At 36.3% G+C, this 19,410-nt stretch overlaps 1 protein-coding gene across 2 annotated transcripts in view; it reads left to right on the top strand.

Annotated features, from left to right (window-relative positions):
* The window catches only part of ZPBP (zona pellucida binding protein), a 113,392-nt gene that overhangs the window by 60,651 nt on the left and 33,331 nt on the right, over positions 1-19,410 (top strand). For both annotated transcript variants that reach the window (XM_047826548.1, XM_047826540.1), the window contains one exon: positions 15,068-15,245. In XM_047826548.1, coding sequence (XP_047682504.1) covers positions 15,068-15,245 — 178 coding nt within the window. The remainder of the gene's footprint in view (positions 1-15,067; positions 15,246-19,410) is intronic.

Raw genomic sequence — 19,410 nt, 5'->3', positions numbered from 1 at the left:
TATTTTGCATGAAAAAATTGAGGAGAGTTTTAAGTAAAATAGAGCTGTAAGAATATTCCAGAGAAATCCCTTGTACACTTTGCCCAGTTTCTCCCAATGGTGACGTCTTGCAACCATACCGACAGAGAACAGTCTCCCAGGAGGGGGTATTGACATTGGTAAAATCCACTGCCGTCCTTCTTCTTTGGCCAGTTCACTTGTATTCATTTCTGTGTGTTAAGTTCTGTGATGTTTTATCATTTGTGCAGAGTCATATATCCACCACCATAGTCCAGATACAGATAGTTCAGTCCTGCAAGGGTTCCTGTGCTGCTTTTTCATAACCACGCCCTCCTCTTTCCTCACCCCTCCCACCCCTCTCCTTAATGCGTGATGTTAATCCTTAATTAATTGATTAATTCTTAATTCTGCCCTCCTTTTCTAAAGTTTCATCATTTTAAAAATTACAACAAAGGAATCTTGGAGAATGTAACCTTTTGCTGTTGACTTTTTTTTCCCCTCAGCATAATTTCCTACAGATACATCTGAGGTGGTACATCTATCAGTAGTCTGTTCCTTTACTTTACTTTACTGAGTTAGCGTCCCACAGGGCATATACGTATACAGCTTGTTTAGCTTTTAATCTGTTCTAGGACATCTGGACCGATCCCAAGTTTTGACTGTTAAAATTAAAGCTTTTGTAAACTTTGTGTACAAGTTTTCCTGTGAAAATAATTTACCGTGTCGGAAGACTAATTGTGGGTGATACTACAGTTAATTTTCCGTTCCCATCAGCAGTGTCTGCGTGGTCCAGTTTCTCTGTGCTCTACTCTGCATGTGGTATTGTGTAACCGTTGTTGAGTTTGTCCCCATGAAAGTTACTTAGCAGTATCCCATGATGGTTGGCATTTGCATTTCCCTAGTTGCTAATGATGTTGATCAGGTTTTGTTATGCTTATTTGCCACCTGCACTTCCTTTTTGATGAAGTATCTGATGCTCATTTTCTGCCTGAATTGTTTGCTTTTCTACTGTTGAGTGAGGAGGGCTCTTTGTATATTCTAGATGTAGTCTTTTTCTGAGAGGTTGTTTGTAAATATTTTCTCCTAGATTTTAGCTTCTCCTTTCTTCCTCTTCACATGGGTTTTTAAGGAAAAAAGTGTATCATTTTTATGAGTTCAAGTGTATCAATTGTTCCTTTTATGGGTTGTGCTTTTTTGGGTCAAATATAGGAACTCTGCATAGTCCTACATTCTGAAGATTTTCCTCCCTTTTTAAATTTTTTTACATTTTCCATTGGTATCTGTGATCATTTTCAGTTAGCTTTTGCTTTATACATGGGATTTAGGGCAAGGCTATTTTTGTTGTTACTGTTTTGCCCCTGGGTATTGCATTCCTTCCTCATTTGTTAAAAATGCTGTCCTTTATCCACTGAATAGCTTTAGTACCTTTGTTAAACCATAGCTGAGAGTATTTGTGTGGCCCTCTTTCTGGGTTCTTTATTATTTTCCTGTCTTTGTGTTTATGCCTCCCTCAATACCTCACTGTCTCAGCCAAGACAGCCTTAATGACAGGCAGTTATTCATTGCATTGTATTCCTGTCTTTTCAGGATTGCTTTCACTATTTTAATATTTGTGCTCCATTAAATACATTTTACAATGAGTTTGTGTATGTCTGCAAAAACCTTTGGGATTCTTGTAGGAATTCTGCTGATCAGTCCTGCCCAGGGGCACCTTGTTGTGTTGGCTTTGCTTTATTGCACTTCACAGATACTGCGTTGTTTTTTTGTTTTGTTTTGTTTTGTTGTTTTTTTGTGGTTTTTTTTACAAATTGAAGTTTCCAGACTTAGGGGAAGAAGCCGCTGCAGAAACAGCAAGAGAACTGGAATCAGAAGTAGAGCCTGAAGACCAAATTGCTGCGTCTCATGATACAAGTTGCTTCTCAGGGAGGAGGAAAAAAGTGGTTTCTTGAGATGGAAGCCACAGCTGGTGAAGATGCTGTGAAGATTGTGGGAATGACAATAAAGGAATTAGAACATTCCATCAACCTGGCAGGTAAAGCAGTGGCGGCCGCGTTTGAGAGGATTGATTCCACTTTTGAAGGAAATCATGTGGGTAAAATGCCATCAAACAGCATCACATGCTGTAGAGAAATCATTTGTGAAAGCAAGAGTCAGTTGCTGTAGCAGAGTTCATCGTTGTCTGATTTTAAGACATTGCCACGGCCACCGCATCCTTCAGCCGCCACCCTGATCAGTCAGCAGCCGCCAGCATCGAGGCAGGACCCTCCACCAGCAGAAAGTACGACTTCCTGATAGTTCAGATGAAGGCTAGTGTTTCTTAGCCAAAAAGTGATTTTTAATTAAGGTACGTACATTGTTTTTTTAGACAGAAAGCTATTGCACACTTAATAAACTACAGTATTGTGAAAGTACAGTTTTTTCTGTGTATGCCCAGGGAAAACAAAAACTTCATTTGACTCATTTTATTGTGATATTCACTTTACTGTAGTGGTCTCGGAGCCAAACCCACCTTTGTAGAAATTTGGGAATAACTTAACACTTTGACTATGTTCGTTCTTCTAATCCATGAACGTGCTGTCTCTATATCTTTTTAAGTCTTCTTTAATTTTTTAAATCATCTTCCTGTAATTTTTAGCATACATAACCTGCTAGCATGAACTGTGTCTTGGGGTGCCTGGGTGGCTCAGTTGGTTGAGTCTCCAGTTCTTGACATTGGCTCAGGTCATGATCCCACAGTTCTTGGGACTGAGCCCCACATTGGACTCTGTGTTGACAGCGTGGAGCCTGCTCTGGATGCTCTCTCCCCTCTCTCTCTGCCCCTCTCCTGCTCATGAGCACATACATGCCTGCTCTCCCTCCCTCTCTCTCTTTCTCTCTCAAAGAAACTTAAAAAAAAAAAAGGAAATACTGCGTTTTAATTTTAGTTTTCTTATGTTCACCGTTTATGCCTAGTAATGCATTTTATCAGTGTGTGTTGATCTTGTTTCTGAGGTCCTTGCTGAACTTGCATATTAGTTCTAGGTCTTTTGTATTGTGGAGTATTTAATATTCCTTGAGATTTCCTTTGCTGACGATCATGTCATCTCCAGTTTCATTTTTTTCCTTTCCAGTCTGTGCATTTGCCTCCATATTGATTTTTTTGACTTCTTGAAGTAGCCAAAGCATCCAGTGCTTTATGAGTTTGAATATGAGTAGTGAGAGTAGATTTCCTTTTTCTGAGCTTATGGAGAAAGCATCCATTCTTTCAGCATGAAGTACGATGTTTCTTATAGGTGTTTTGTAGATGCTTTTTGTAAATGATTTTGAGACCGTGCCCCTGTAATCTTACTTTGGTAAAATTTTTATTAACAGTAGGTATTGGATGTTGTCCAAGACTTTTCTGAGTTAATTAATTGTTATGATCATATGATTTCTCTTCTTTTACTTGTGGATTACATTGATTGGTTTTAGAATATTGAAGCAACCTTGTATATATGAAATAAATCACACAGGGTCATGTTGGATTTAGTTTAATATTCAGAATTTTTGCATGTAAGTTCATGAGAGATATTACTCCATAGTTTTCCTTTAATTAATTAATTTTTTGTTTAGTGTTTATTTACTTTTCAGAGAGAAAGAGACAGAGAGAGATACAGAGCATGAGTGGGGGAGGGGGCAGAGAGAGACAGAGGCACAGAATCCTAAGCAGGCTCCAGGCTCTGAACTGTCAGCACAGAGCCTGATGCGGGGCTCGAACTCATGAACCATGATATCATGACCTGAGCTGAAGTCAGATCCTTAACTGACTGAGCCACCCAGGTACCCCTCCTTTAATTTATTTTTTAATGTTTATTTATTTTTGAGAAAGAGAGAGGCAGACTGCAAGTCGGGGAGGGGCAGAGAGAGGGAGACATGGAATCCAAAGCAGGCTCCAGGCTCTGAGCTGTCAGCACAGAGCCCAATGTGGAGCTTGAACCCACGAACCGTGAGATCATGACCTGAGCCAAAGTTGGATGCTTAACCCACTGAGCCATCCAGGCGCCCCTAGAAGAGATTTTTTAAATTCAGCATTAATTTTTGAAATATTGGAATTTTATGAAACCTGGATATTAACATTTAGGGAGCTTTTTCTTACATGTTTAGTTCCTTTACTAGTTACAGAACTGTTCAGATAATTGTTTTTATTATAGTTGAATTTTTATAGTTTGTGGTGTGTGAAGAATTAATCCATTTCTCAGTTGTCCTTCCCTTGAGCATAGAGTTGTGTGGAATTTTCTGTTATTGACCTTTAATGTCTCTTAGTGATACTCTCCATTTCATTGCGGACATTTCCATTGGGTCTTCTCTTATTTTTGTCACTCACATTAGACCTTTATTAATTTTATTGATCTTTATGAAGAATCAGCTTTTTGTGATATTGACTTTATTGTTTTCCTGTTTTCAATTTCATTAAATTTTGCTTCCACCTTATTATTTCCTTTCTTCTGTTTGCCTCCTTCCTTGTCTTACTTGTCTTGTAGCTTCTTGAGACAGGTTACTTCTATTCCTTTGTCTTGTCTCATAGAAAGGTTCATGCTGTAGATCTCCATTTCAGCTTGGCTGTAGCTCTGTCTCATGTATTTTGACATGTCATTGATTTTATTTTATTTCTCCAAGTTTTTATGTAAATTCCAGTTAACACACAGTGTGATAATCAGTTTCAGGTGCAGAATTTAGTGGTTCATCACTCTCCTACATCACCCAGTGCTCATCACAGGTGCTGTCCTTAATCCCCATTCCCTGTTTCCCCCATTTCCCTACTTCCCTTCCCTCTGGTGACCAGCAGCTTGTTCTTCATGGTTAATAGTCTGTTTCCTACTTTGCCTCCTTCTCTGTTTCCCCCCCTGTGTTCATTTGTTTTGTTTCTTAAAACTTTCAAGTGAGTGAAATCATAGAATATTTGTCTTTCTGCCTGATTTTGCTTAGCATAATACTTTCTAGCTCCATACACATTGTTGTAAATGGCAAGATTTCATTCTTTTTTGTGTCTGAGTAATATTCCATTCTATAAATATACCATGTCTTTATCCATTCTTCAGTCGATGAACATTTGGGCTCTTCCTATAATTTGGCTATGGTAGATAATGGTGCCATAAACATTGGAGTGCGTGTATCCCCTTCGAATCAGTATTTTTTTTATCCTTTCACTGTTTGCAGATGACATGATACTCTATATAGAAAAGCTAAAAGACTCCTCCAAAAAATTGTTAGAATTGATAACACGAATTCAGTAAAGTCACAAGGTACAAAATCAACGTGCAGAAATATTTTAACATTTCTATACACCGATGATGAAGCAGCAGAAAGAGAAATCAAGGAATCGGTTCCACTTATAATTGCACCAAAAACCATAAAGTTCCTAGGAATAGACCTAATCAAAGAGGTAAAAGATCTATACTCTGAAAACTATAAAACACTGGTGAAAGACATTGAAGAAGACACAAAAAATGGAAAAATATTCCATGCTCATGGACTGGAAGAACAAGCATTGTGAAAATGTCCATACTACCCAAAGCAGTCTACACATTTAATGTAATCCCTTTCAAAATACCACAAGCGTTTTTCATAGAGCTAGAACAGATAATCCTGAAATTTGTGTGGAACCACAAAGACCCTGAATAGCCAAAGCAATCTTGAAAAAGCAAAGCAAAGTTGGAGGCATCACAATTCCAGACTTCAAGTTACATTACAAAGCTGTAGTGATCAGAACAGTATGGTACTGTCACAAAAATAGATCAGTGGAACAGAATAGAAACCCAGAAGTGGACCCACAACTATATGGTCAATTAATCTTTGACAAAGCAGGAAAGAATATCCCAATGGGAAAAAGACAAGTTTCTTCAACCAGTGGCATTGGGAAAACTGGTCAGGATCATGCAAAAGACTGAAACTGGACCACTTTCTTACACCTTACACAGAAATAAAATCCAAATGGATGAAAGACCTAAATGTGAGACCTGAAGCTGTAATAATTCTACACAAGCAGTAGTTTCTCTGACATAGGCTGTAGCAACTTATTACTAGCTATGTCTCCTGAGGCAAGGGAAACAAAGCAAAGATAAACTGTTGGGATTGCATCAAAATAAAAAGCTTCTGCACAGTGAAAGAAGCAGGCAACAAAATTAAAAGGCAACCTACAGAATGGGAGAAAATATTTGCAAATGACATATCTGATAAAAGGTTAGTATCCAAAATATATAAAGAACTTCTCAAACTCAACACGCAAACAACAAATAACCCAATTGAAAATGGGCAGAAGACAAGAAAAGACATTTTTCCAAAGAAGAGATGGCCAACAGACACATGAAAAGATGCTCAGTATCACTCATTATCAGGGAAATGCAAATCAAAACCACAGTGAGATACCATGTCATACCTGTCAGAATGGCGAAAATGGACAACACAAGAAACAACAAATGTTGGCAAGGCTGTGGAGAAAGGGGACTCCTCTTGTGCTGTTGGTGGGAATGGAAACTGGTGCAGCCACTCTGGAAAACAACGTAGAGGTTCCTCAAAAAGTCAAAAAAAGAACTACCCTGTAATCCAGCAATCACACTACTGGTTATTTACCCAAAGGATGTCACTGATTTCAGTACTTTTAAATTTGTTGAGCTTTTGTTAGATGGTTCAGAACATGATCTATCTTGGTAAATGTTGTGTGAGTACTTGGAAAAGAAAGTGTATTCTTGTTGGGTGGTTTTTTTTTGTATGTAGTTGATTATATCATGTTGGGTGATAGCATTGTTTGTATCTTTTTCTGGTCTTGCGGGTTTTCTGTGTAGTATTTCCACCAGCACCAGTTGCTGGTCAGGCGTGTTAACTCCCCATTTCCCCTTCTCCAGGACCTGGCAGCTACCATTTAACTTTCTGTTCCTTTGAGTTTGACTCTTCTATATATTGCATATAATTTCAGTAGTATAGTAATTTTTGTGATTGGCTTATTTCACTTAGCATAATGTTCTCAAGATTCATCCATATTTTACCATGTCTTAGAATTTTCTTCCTTTTAAAGGCTAACATTCCATTGTACATTTATGCCAAATTTTGTTTATCCATTCATCCATTGATAGACTTACAGGTTACTTTCACTTTTTGGCTCTTGTGAATAATGTGTCTGAAAACATGAGTGTTTATGGAATGTTTAATATATCTGTTAAATCTGTTTGGTGTATAGTGTTGTCCAAGTCTGATGGTTCCTTATTGATTGTGTGTCTAAATATTCTACCCGTTATTGAAATTGGAGTATGAAGTCTTCTAATATTATGTGTTGATGTCATGTTTTTTCTTCAGTCCTGTCAGTATTTGCTTTATATGTTTATATAAACGTATGTGTTTGGTGCATATATATTTATAATTATTACATTGTCCCTTTGAATTGACTCTTTAATGATTACATAATGCATGACGTTCTTTGTCTTTTGTGATAGTTTTTTATTCTGCGAAAGGGATTTTTTTCCCAGGTGTAAAAACAGCATCCTTGCTGTCTGGTTTTCATCTGCATATCTCTTTTTATCCTCCACTTTCAGTGTGTGAATCCCCTTAAATATAAAGTCACTTTCTTGTACACAGCGTAGAGTTAGTTGCATCTTGTTTTATCCACGAAGCCACTCTGTGCTTTTTGATGAGGGGGATTAATCTGTTTATATTTAAAGTAATTATTGGTAGGTGGGGGTTTACTATTTCCAGTTTGTTCATTGTTTTTGGTCTGCTGTGTAGTTTGTTACTCTCTTCCTCTGTTGCTGTCTTCCTCTGTTTTTTGATGAATTTTTTGTACTGATATGCTTTGATTCTTTGCTTGAGATATTTCCTTTGTCGTTATCATGAAGCTTGTATATAAATCTTACATTTATAACAGTCTGTTTTAGTGGATAACGTAATTGCATATGAAAACTCTATATTTTTGTCCCCTCCCCTGACACTTTGTTATTGGGGTCACAGTTTACACCTTTTGTATTGTACATCCATGAACAGATTTTTGTAGTTGCATTTATTGTTAATACTTATGTCTTTAACATTTTTACTAGCTTTAAGTATGATGTGTGCGTCACCCTTATAGTATTCCATTATTCTGTATTTGCATATATATTTACCTTTACCAGCGAGATTTACACTTTTCATTCTCTTTATGTTGCAATCTAACATCGTCTTACTTCGTCTTGATGAACTCCCTCTAACACTTCTTGCAAGGCAGTGCTCTCCTTGAGGTTCTGGGGCTTCTGGTGGTGTCAAACTCCTTCAGTTTGAAAGGTCTCCTCTCCTTCATTATTAAAGGGCAGTTTTGATGGGTATGGTATTTTTGGTATTGTTGGCAGTTTCTTTTTCTTCCTGAACTTTGAATATATTATTACACACTTTTCTGCCTGCATGGTTTCTGTTGAGAAATCCACTGATATCCTAAGGTGGTGGGGGTACCCCTTTTTTGACTGGTTGCTTTTCTCCAGCTGGTTTCATAATTCAGTCTTGGTGAACTTTGACAATTTTAGTTATAATGTTTCTTGGTGTCCTTGGTAGTACTGATTAGTACAACCCTTTTGGGATTCTTTAAGCTTCATGAATCTGGATGTCTGTTCCTCTCCCCAGATTTAGGAAGTTCTTTGGTTTTATTTCTTTAAATTAGCTTTCTAATTTCTTTGTGTTTCTCTTATATTATGGGACCTCCATAATGCATATATTGATTTAGTTGATGATGTCAAATGAGTCTTGTGGGTTTTTTCACTTTGTTTTTCTTTTCTCTTAGACTGGATAATTTCAAATGATCTGTCTGTGAAGTTTGCTGGGTTTTTTTTTTTTTTTTTTTTTTTGGTTTTTGGTTTTTGGTTTTTTTTTTTCTCTGCTTCATCAAGTCTGCCTTTGAAGCTCTCTCTTGAATTTTTCCATTCAGTCATTGTATTCTTCATACCAGAATTTCAGTTTGGTTCTTTTTTATGGTTTCTGTCTCTTTGTTGAACTTTTATTTGTTTATTGTTTCCTGTTTTGTTTGTTATTTCTCAGTGTTTTCTTGTAGCTTACTGAGCTTCTTTAAATTTATTTTGAATACTTGGTTAGGCAATTCATGGATCTTCATATCTTTGTAGTCAACTATTGGAACATTTTTGTTGTTGTTGTTCCTTTATGGTGTCATATTTCCCTGATGATTTGTGATCCTGGTGGCTTTGGCTGGTGTCTGAACATTTAAAGAAATTGCCACTTTCTCCAATCTTTGTGGTCTTGCTTTAGGAGGGAATGACCTGACTAGAGATTTGGTGGGGCGAGGTGGGGAGGGGAATCTCTTAAACCTTTTCAGTGGATGCACCTGCTGAATTCCCCTAGCTCTGTCTCTTGGGGGAAATGTATTAGAATTGTTTCCCTTCCTCAATCCGATAGAGCCATGCTGGGTACCGAGAACCATATCAGGTGTTTAGGGCAACTCAGTCCTTTTCCCTCTGGCGATGGCCTGAAATGCCAGGGCTTTGTGTGCCAGTGCCACTTTTCTCCCTCCCTACTGAAGGAAGTATTTTGATTATTTTGCCCCTGTGTAGCCTGTGGAGCCATGCCAGCTGCCCAAAGGGTCACCTTTCTCTTTTCCCTGAAGCAGTCCACTTAGATTCTTGGCCGATGGGTATGAGTGCCATTTCTCTCCCTCTTTCCTGAAAGGGAATTTCAGGTTTGTATACCTTCTCCACATTTTGCAGAGTTAAACTTGTTACTCAATTTCACTCTGGTTGCCTAGCTCTGTGTGCCATCTGTTGGAGTTCATGGTGTCCTGGCTCATTCCCATGAGACTCCATCCCTTTTCTTTGTTCTTAGCTTTCCCTAGATGATCCAGCCTTGCTGATTTCCTCTGAGTTCTGGGTGCAGACAAAGAAGTAGACCTCCAGGAGCAGGCCTCATGGACAGTGCTCCACAAGGCTGGGAAGCCAGACCTTCACATGGCACTGTCTCTCCCCCGTGGGATAAGTTGTGGGCCAGAAGGATCTTTCCAGGTTTTGAGTTTTGCTGGCCCAGGGAGCAGCGATGTAGTCAAAGTGAAACTGTTCTTCCAACCATTTTCAGTGTATCCGATCTTGGGTTTTGTGGTCCATGGGGATGCTGGAACATTTCTAGTATATATTGAAGAGTTCTTACAAAGTGTTTTCACCCACGGATTACTGTCCAAACAGTGTTTCTGTGTAAGGTGAAAACTGGGACCTCCTGTTCTGCCATCTTATTGATGTCTTTCTTTTGGGGGTCCAAATTAACAATCTAGTTAACAATCTTTTAAGTCCAATTAACAATCTCTGCTTTTTAATTGGAATATTTAGACCGGTTACATTTAATTTAATTACATTTGGATTTAAATACAACACCCTTCTATGGGGGGGGGGGTGCTTCCATCTATTCTTTATAACATTTTCCCTTTGATTCTGCTTTCTTTTGGTTGATTGTGCCTTGTGCCTTGTAAGAAGAAATAATTCTGTTTCATATCCTGCCTTGTCCATTGCCTTATTATTTTCAAATAAAACAACTGCTTTATGTGGATTGGTTTCTATCATTCCACTACATACCAGTTACACTGGTTTTCTATTCTTCAGATTTTGTTCCTTCCCTATATATATTTTTTGGATTGATTAAACTTTATCTTTCCTCTGTTATTTGGATGTTATACATTCTTTTCTTACTCTTTTTGTGGGTTTGCTTCAAATTTTAAGATGTATTCTTGATAGCAGAACCAAAAGTTACTTATTTTAGTTTCCAAAAAAGTACAAGGGACATAAAGACCTATAACTCTGATGACCTGATCATTTTTATGGGTTTTTTTCAACAGTATTTTAGTTCTTTTAAAAGTTTTTTATTATTATTATTAATATAGTTTCAAAATTTCAATGTCTATGTAGATAGATCCACAGTTTTATCCATTTCCTTGTTAACTTTTCCTTCTTGCATCTCAGTCCATCCTTCTCATGTCATATTTTTCTTCCAGAATTTATTTTTCCATTGAGATCTGAGGATTCATTGCCGTCGTCCTTTCTGGAATGTTTCTGCTGGAATAACTTTGAAAATTACCTTTTTGCCCCATTTGTTTCTCTAGAACTTCTATTTTTAATATGTTTTAGATGATCTCATTGATTTTTCCATATTTCTGCTACTGTCCTACTTTTTTCTTTTTTATGTTCTGTATTGAGTAATCACAGATATTTATTGTGTTACATTATTTTGCCTCCCACTGGGCCTATTCTGATGTTCAGTCTGTCCACTGAGTTTTTAATTTCACTCAGGCTTGCAAGCCATTTATCATTTGTAGTTTAGGGAGGTTGTTTTACAAATGTACTTTACCTTGTTTTATGGTATAAATTTCCTTTTTCATGTTTTCATATCACTTTTGTGTCTTTATGTATTTTAAACATACTGTATATCATTTTTGTGTCTTAGGTAACTGAGATTCTGTTGTGTGACTTTCTCGATGTTCTAATTTGGCGGTTTGCTGTTTATTCTTTTGCTTCTCATTTCATCCTTTTCCTTATAGTTCTGTTTGCTGAAGTCATGTTTATCAGCCTTTATTGGTAGATAGTCCCTTTGCCTAAGTTGTGGGTATGCTTCTGCAGGATTTCTGGGTTTGTTTCTGCCTAACTCTCCAGGGTTGTTCTCAAAAAAAGCCACATTTTATGTTAACTTCTAGTTTGGGGATCTTATACCACATAGAAAATGCAATAAAAACCCAAACGCACTTGAAAGGCAAACCATTGTGTAGGAATTCCCAGAGGAGTTTTTGCTTTCCCCAGCCCTCCACTCCATAGTCCCCTTCCAACACCCTTCCTCCCTCAGCTTTGATAAAGAAGCTTTCTTGTTGATTCCCTTTTGTGATTGAATGTTTTTCTTGGCTCAGTTTTTTACAGAGTCTTTTTTTTTTTTTTAAACAGGTTTAAGACTTTTTCCCCTATGTCTTTAGGCTGGTAAGTTAAAACACTCTAGAATACTCAGACTAGCATTAAATGAATCAGGAATCTAGCTACTATTACATTTGTAGTTTTTTCCTCATTTTTGGCCTCCCTCTCTGTCTCTTCCTATCCTTCTCCTTTTATTTTCTCTCATTGTTGAAATATATTCAGTTAGGTGATTTTTAGCAGGAGGATTTTTCAGGATATCTAGGACGCCATATAGTTGAAAATGGAAGTTGTTTCTTGTACTTTTCGGGGGAGGGGAGGGTGCGTGTGGGGGAGGGGCAGAGAGAAGGGGACAGAGGATCCAAAGCGGGCTCTACGCTGACTGAGAGTCTGAGAGCAGTGAGCCAGTGAACCATGAGATCATGACCTGAGCCAAAGTTAGACACTCAGCCAACTTACCACCCAGGTGCCCCAGTTTCTTGTATTTTTAAATGTCCTTTCCATACTCCCACTGCCTGCAACTTGCTTTTTTCAATTAGTAATATACTACTTTAAAAATTCTTAATATGACCATTGAAATCTCAATAATTTCAAAACATGAATTAGTTTGCCTTTAATCTTTCTTCCTTAAGAGCCTGGTGTTCCAGTGCAAGTTTTAATCCCTCTGGAACAATCAGTACTTCAGTGACATCGCTAAGTGAAGAGTAGATTCTTTGGTCTTTTGCTGCAGGGTTGAAGTCATCTCCACCTTGCAAATTTAACCTTTTCTGTTCTGAAGTGCTGGGATTCAGTGTGCATCTCAGGAACGGGTTCCAACTTCCATGGTTCAAACTTCCATGGATTTCACACAAACCTGTACTTTCCTCCTCCTGCTTTCGGTCCTGCTTTGAGACTGAGCTTTATCTCCTAGTTCTGTGCCCAACTCACTGATGTGTACACAGTACCCATGTTATAGTGTTCCCGTCACGAAGACGACTTTGTATTTCTGTTTAATCATTTTTTATAGTTCTCCATTGGGACCTTCTCTTGTGAGATAGGATGTCCTTTCTCTCACTTGCTCCCTGAGCACTAGTATCTCTGATCTTTTTTGTGCAAATTCACAGCTCTGTCCATTACATCCAAGACACCTTTAAGCTTCTGTCTCCGTTTTTGTTTCTTAATTCCATCCCCAATTGATGGCCATAGTTATTTTTCCACAGAGATTTCCAAATGTAGGTGTTAACCAAGAGTATCTAGAGGACTCTAACTTACAGGTGTAATACCCTAACACCTGGAAGATATTAGTTCTCCCCAGTAGATATTGGAGCTCCAGTTGGACTCTAGTCTTATACAATGTATGGCATGTGTGATCTATTACAGAACTACCATAATGTTAAGTAGTTACTGCCTTCTGGGCTAATGTAATGCTTAATGTATTAAGCAGATAGGACAGCCTTTCCAGTCACTTTTGTTCACTACCTAACTTGGTTGGTATGGTCAGTGGAGCAGACTATGGCATTTAACATAAGCTGTTCAACTTCTGTCTGTAAAAGTTCATACACTTTACAGGCTGTTCATTGTTGAGATAGTAATGGCTTCTCATTCCAGCCCTGTAATTAATGACCAGTCGTTGTAGAACATAGTCCTTCCGTATATGCTTAATCATTCTTTAAAGTTTTTTGAGGGTGGTGAAGGAAGGAGTAGCATGGGCTGGGAAGTGTGGTGTTTATTAAGTCAGGTATATTCTTTATATCTTAGACCAGATGATTAATTTATGGAGGGTTTCTATAATTACAATTTCTTCTTATATCATCCACACTGATCCAAAAAGTTTTATGTTAAAATTTGTAATCCTTACCCACTCAGAGAATTTGTCAGTTTCACCCTTTGGTATAAGTAATTAACCCCACATCAACCATCAACATACTTAGTATAAAAAATTTAATTAATGATTCAAACAATTTTTTGCCTTTTTTTTAATCAAATAAGAGATCTATCCTTATTCTTTTTAGAGGGAAAATAGGAAACAGGAATCTAATTTATCTGATCATTTTTCTCCCTAACAGGTTTTCTCATGTTTAGTTGCAGTGATTTAGTTAGTTAGTTAGTTAGTTAGTTAGTTAGTTAGTTAGTTAGAGGTGGTGTTAGGAAGCTGAGTGATTATGTTTGTGCTCCTGTAACTTTTAATTATGGTCTGGCATTTAAATATGGCTAATCAGATACCAGATTTATATCTAATTAATTCTTAAGTATTTCCTTACCCCAAATTTATGTTTAACCAAATAAACAGTAATAAATTTACCAAAGTTTATCAAAAGCAAAAACAAACCATTTAAACTATAGAAAGCTGGTAAGTAATTGATGAATAGAATATTTGCCTTAAATGTAGTATATTGAAAACATTGGTATAATTATTTAGAATAAATTTTCATGCAAGGAAAATTTGCAAGAAATGTGAAGAAGTCAGTAAGTTGAAGTACACCTTCAGTGGTTAGAGATCAGCATGAGTCCATTCATTTGTGCTCCTGACCTGATTCGAAGTTCCCAGTTAGAGTGGTAAAATTGAGGAGAACTTACTGGCTTGTAGAGGGTTTGAACTCATGCCCCTACTTCCTGCTTTAACACTGAAAAGCATAAAAACCTCTTGTTAATTTTAAGACTCACACCAGAATAATTATTACAGGCAAAAAGGTAATTAATTATAGATCAGAATGATGCCTTAATTATTTTGTTCATTTAATTTTGGGAGTACAGAAGTGGAAATTTTAACATTTGCTGTATTTCCTCTTGATTTTAAACCTGATTTTTCTTTGTGGAAAGAGTAGAGGGTATTCCTTTTTAAAGGAATGCTTTTTAAAGATTCTTAAAGTACGTTTTTAAAGCACGTTAATTGTTGGAGTACATTTCTTAGAGTATATTCAACTCCACAAAGAGCTGTTTTGATTTTGCTCATATGCCCATCCATATATTATTCAAAATCCAAAGGGGCCAAAATGCTGTTATATATCCAAATGGTTTCTTTGTAGCTGTATTTGAAGTCTATTTGGAAATCTGATGTTTATAGGTGACATTTTCAAATTTTTATATGTTATTTATATCCTGTGAATGCAAGAATAAATAAGGACCTCAGGAATTTGTTTTCACTGCCTCTAAATATGTAAGCACCCTTATTTGTTCTAAAATTAACTTATTTCTGATAATAATTTTCTCATATTGTATTTCAATTTTAGGCTAAAAATCTTATAGAGAGATTTTTTAATCAACAAGTAGAAGTTCTAGGCAGACGTGCAGAGCCATTGCCCGAAATATACTATATTGAAGGTACTCTTCAAATGGTATGGATTAATCGCTGCTTTCCAGGGTATGGAATGAATACCCTAAAACATCCAAAATGTCCTGAATGCTGTGGTATGTAATGAACTATAATTTCATGGTTTATATTTATGAAACCTTCCTTCTTTTCATGACCCTAAGTGAATGCCTAGTATTTATTTTTACTATCACTTAGATCTTTAGCTGATTTTAAGCAGTGTGTTTGAAAAGACTACATGAGCTTGAAGATACAAAAGAAAAAAAAGCTGGCTTAACTTGGGCCTTGTATTAATATTCTAGCAAAGAAGGGTTAGGGGCGTTCTGGGAGGACACACAGATAATGGGTGTGAGTCATTTACTTACCCTAAAAAGAGACAAAGGATGTATTTTTTAGAATCCATTATTGATGAGTTTACATTTGTACAGTTTAGACTAGCTATATTTTTACTTTCTCTTTTTTGCAATAAGTATATGAATTGTTTTCTTATCAGTTGTTTTTTTCTGACTTTTGATCGGAGCTCCAGGGCTATCTGGAGCTATCTGTGCTATCTGGCTTTCATCTGTCTTTTCCTTATTAAAGAAGAGAGTTCTATAGAGGCTGTTTAGAATAAGTTAATTCATGGATTCAGAGTCTTTGAATTTCTGTTTTCAAAAGTTGAATGAGGCAATTAATCTTCAGTTTTAAAAGGCTTTCTAATAGCAACATCAGTAAATTAGTACCATTTTCATTCAGTCTTCTCTGATTGTTCTTTTCTACTCTCTATCTTAAGTTAGATCAAAATCCTTTCAGTATAATAGAGCACTAAATTTTCTTTTTCCTTTGCTTGACTTAATTGGTAGATAATACTTTTCCTTTTTTTTTTCTGATTGAGTTTTTGGTTAAGGATATGAAATTTGACAAAATGTACTTGAAAAATTATCTTAGGAAATAGGACACAGATTTAACAAATAAAACACATATACCAACTGTGTAACTATTTTGATAATCTGTGATTATGTATATCACTTTAGAGCACAGATAATGGTGAAGAAACCCTGGAAATACCAAACAGTGAGACCAGAACCTGGTAGTTTAGCTGTCTATTAAATGCATTTATATTTTCACTTTATAAAGACCTAAGATAAACTAAAAAGCTTAAATATTTGTATGTCATTAATTCCAAGAATTTTGAAATAGTTAAGCATAGCTTTTTCAAGTGAAATAATAGGGTTGAATCTCTGAGAAGCACAAAAATTTTACTACTGAAAATTTTTTTGCATTTATACAATTTTGGATAATACAGTTGTCACATTCTCTCATTTTGCCATGCAATTATAACATTCAGTCTGTTAGGCATCATCCTGTTTGATCAAGTTCATTAAAGTAATTGTTTTATTCCTGACAACAGACCCCATGGGAAGTATGTAATGAAACTTACAAGTTTCAGAAGTATTTCCTGCCTCTGTTATACTATTTTGTTCTCCCAGACATGGGGTCTGTGCCCACAGAGTTTACAGACACAGGAAATGCATTCGTAGAACAGTTAGGGAACAAGAGGCATAGGGAAGAGAATGAAAAGGAAATGATATAAAGGAAACTGAGTTACAGATAGGCTGGGTCACAGAGGATGTGATTAGACATGGCTTTCTGGGTTGATGTGAGACTTGAGGTAGGACTTTGAACATGCAGGGATAGCAGTTCTAGCCAAATCAGGGGCCTGAAGGAGCATCAGGTTGCGGGGGGTGAGGAGGGGGCGGGGAGGTTGCATAACCAGGGCTAGAGGGGTTCTGTCAGAAGAGCTCTGGGTTTAGCTGGGCTTGGAGAGGGCAGAGTGGAAGGGTACAAATTTAATGTGGCAGCAGGAGTCCTATCTTTGAGTGGAGGAGAGAAAGAACATTTTTTTTTCATTTTTATGGGATCATTATCATTGCTCAGTATACTTATTAACTAGTGATTTGCTAAATTTCATTTTATGCCAACATATGGTAAATAAAAGTTTTAATTTAGAATTACCTTTGTGCTGTCATCATTTCTGTTACACGAATGAAGTAAGACTGAGCTGCCTTTTTAAAACAGAACTCATTAAATATAATGTGACCACCGCATACAGTACTTTTGTCTATACTACATGAGGCCATCGCTCCAAAATTTTTAGAGAGCAAATGCTACCCAAAAAGATATTTAACTCATCCTTTGAATTGGAAGCCGGTATTAAATGTGCCATTAGTTACAAGACAAAATTAGCATACTAAATGAACTTAAATCTATTTGGTATAAAATGGAATGCTAGAGAGAAGCAAATGAAAACATGAGGTACTTTGTAAAACAATTTATTTCCAAAATGAAGAGACAGCAAGCTTATGTTTAACAAAGAGGATTGATTGGGACATGAATGTGAGAAAAATGCGTTTACTTTCTCAGCAGTAGAGTAAGTGAACAGTGGGTGTTTTCTTCTTTTTGGATGTCATACTTTACTTCTGTGATTTTACTTCTAGATGACAGATAAAGATTGCTTGCTTATAAACTAGTGGAGGCTTAACATTTTTACCTATGTTATCTTTCTCATTTCTAATTCATTTAGCATTTTAAATTAATTTTCACTGTAAAATACTTCTCTCATTTCATATTTAGCATTGCTTAATTTTGTCATGATTTTGTCAATCATTTTGATGCTGAAGAAAGAAGATTCTAATTAAGTCTGTGAATACTAGATGTCTCATACTTTCATAGATTATAAAGATAATACAACCAAAGACCAGCTAGAAGATTATATTGTTTTCTAATATAATTTTTTTAAAACACAGAATCTTAAATTTTATTTCCTGGATGATTTCTGTAGTTTGTATTATTTCTGTAAAACTCTATCTTGTTTTTATTCTTCTCCATTTTATTCGTATTTAATTGCCTCAGAAAAACACCTGAATGTCAAATAACGGTTTTTGACATAAGTTCCCACTACACCTTCTTTTTCTTCCTCTTTAAACTTTGGCAGTGGTTTTAAAACTCCGGTGTGTATCAAAATTACCTAAAGATTTTCTGAAAAATATATCAAGGTATGGGAAGCAGACATCTCCTTCTGGAATAAGCATTTAAGGTGATTCTGATACACATGGAGGTCTGAAATTCCTGAGTATTAGCATTGGTGTGGCAGTACCTTTTTTAAATGCTTGAATAGTAGCATGATAAGCAGTACCCAGATAAGATAACTTTCCTTCTACTGGGGAAGCAGACTATTTTTCACTGACTGTTGCAGATTGAATGTATAGCTCAGTAACTGTTTATGTAATATTGTCAATTTCTGTTGCTTTCTCTGAACATAAGATTTGCTACTGTACATTCAAAGCTCCCAGGGGCTCTTTGTTAGTGATATCGTGTCTGTGAGTGGTCAGAAATAATTAGGTTGTTGGTACAGTATTTAAACATCTTGAGATGATTTTATTAAAAAAGTATACCTTATAAAGTACCTGTGTACTTTATGCAGTAAAAGTGAATTAAACGATACAGTTGTTTTTAATAAGGTCTTTTAGACTCCAAAATTTATCTTGCTCAGATATGCAACCCTGAACCTTTGTTTTAATTTTAAATCAAAGAACCAAGAAAAATAATAATAATAAAAAAGCTGATATTAACAAAACAGGATTGGCAAGAAGTCTCACTAGATACACAGAGGGGCATTACATGATGATAAAAGGCTAAGTCTGTCAAGATATAATAATGTAAGATTGCTAAATTTATGAGTGCTTAATAACATGGTTTTAAATATGTAAAACAAAAAGTGTCAGAGAGGTAATACTGGAATGCCAAGCCATAAAGAAAAACAATGAAATTGGACCCAGTTTAAAAAGTCACAATCACCTCCGGATGTGTTATAGACATAAATACATAAAAATAGTAAATATGTTAGAATACAGTGTAGAGAAATATCATCATGTCTTCAGCATCAGAAAATGATTTTCCAGGGTGCCTGGGTGGTTCAGTCAGTTGGGCAACCGACTTTGACTTGAGTCGTGATCTCACGGTTTGTGAGTTCAAGCCCCGCATCGGGCTCTGTGCTGACAGCTCAGAGCCTGGAGCCTGCTTTGGATTCTGTGTCTCCTTCTCTCTCTGCCCCTGCCCCACTGTGCTCTGTCTTTTCTGTCTCTCAAAAATAAATAAATGTTTAAAAAAAATTTTTTTAAGTGATTTCCCAAAAGAGACACAAAAATCACTAACTTTAATTAAATGATTGATAATTTTTTCTACTAAATTAAGTACTTCTGTTTATCAAGACACTGCAAAGAG

This window comes from Prionailurus viverrinus, chromosome A2 (genome assembly GCF_022837055.1).
Source record: "Prionailurus viverrinus isolate Anna chromosome A2, UM_Priviv_1.0, whole genome shotgun sequence".
Lineage (NCBI taxonomy): Eukaryota > Metazoa > Chordata > Mammalia > Carnivora > Felidae > Prionailurus > Prionailurus viverrinus.
This window is presented reverse-complemented; position numbering and strand designations above follow the sequence as displayed.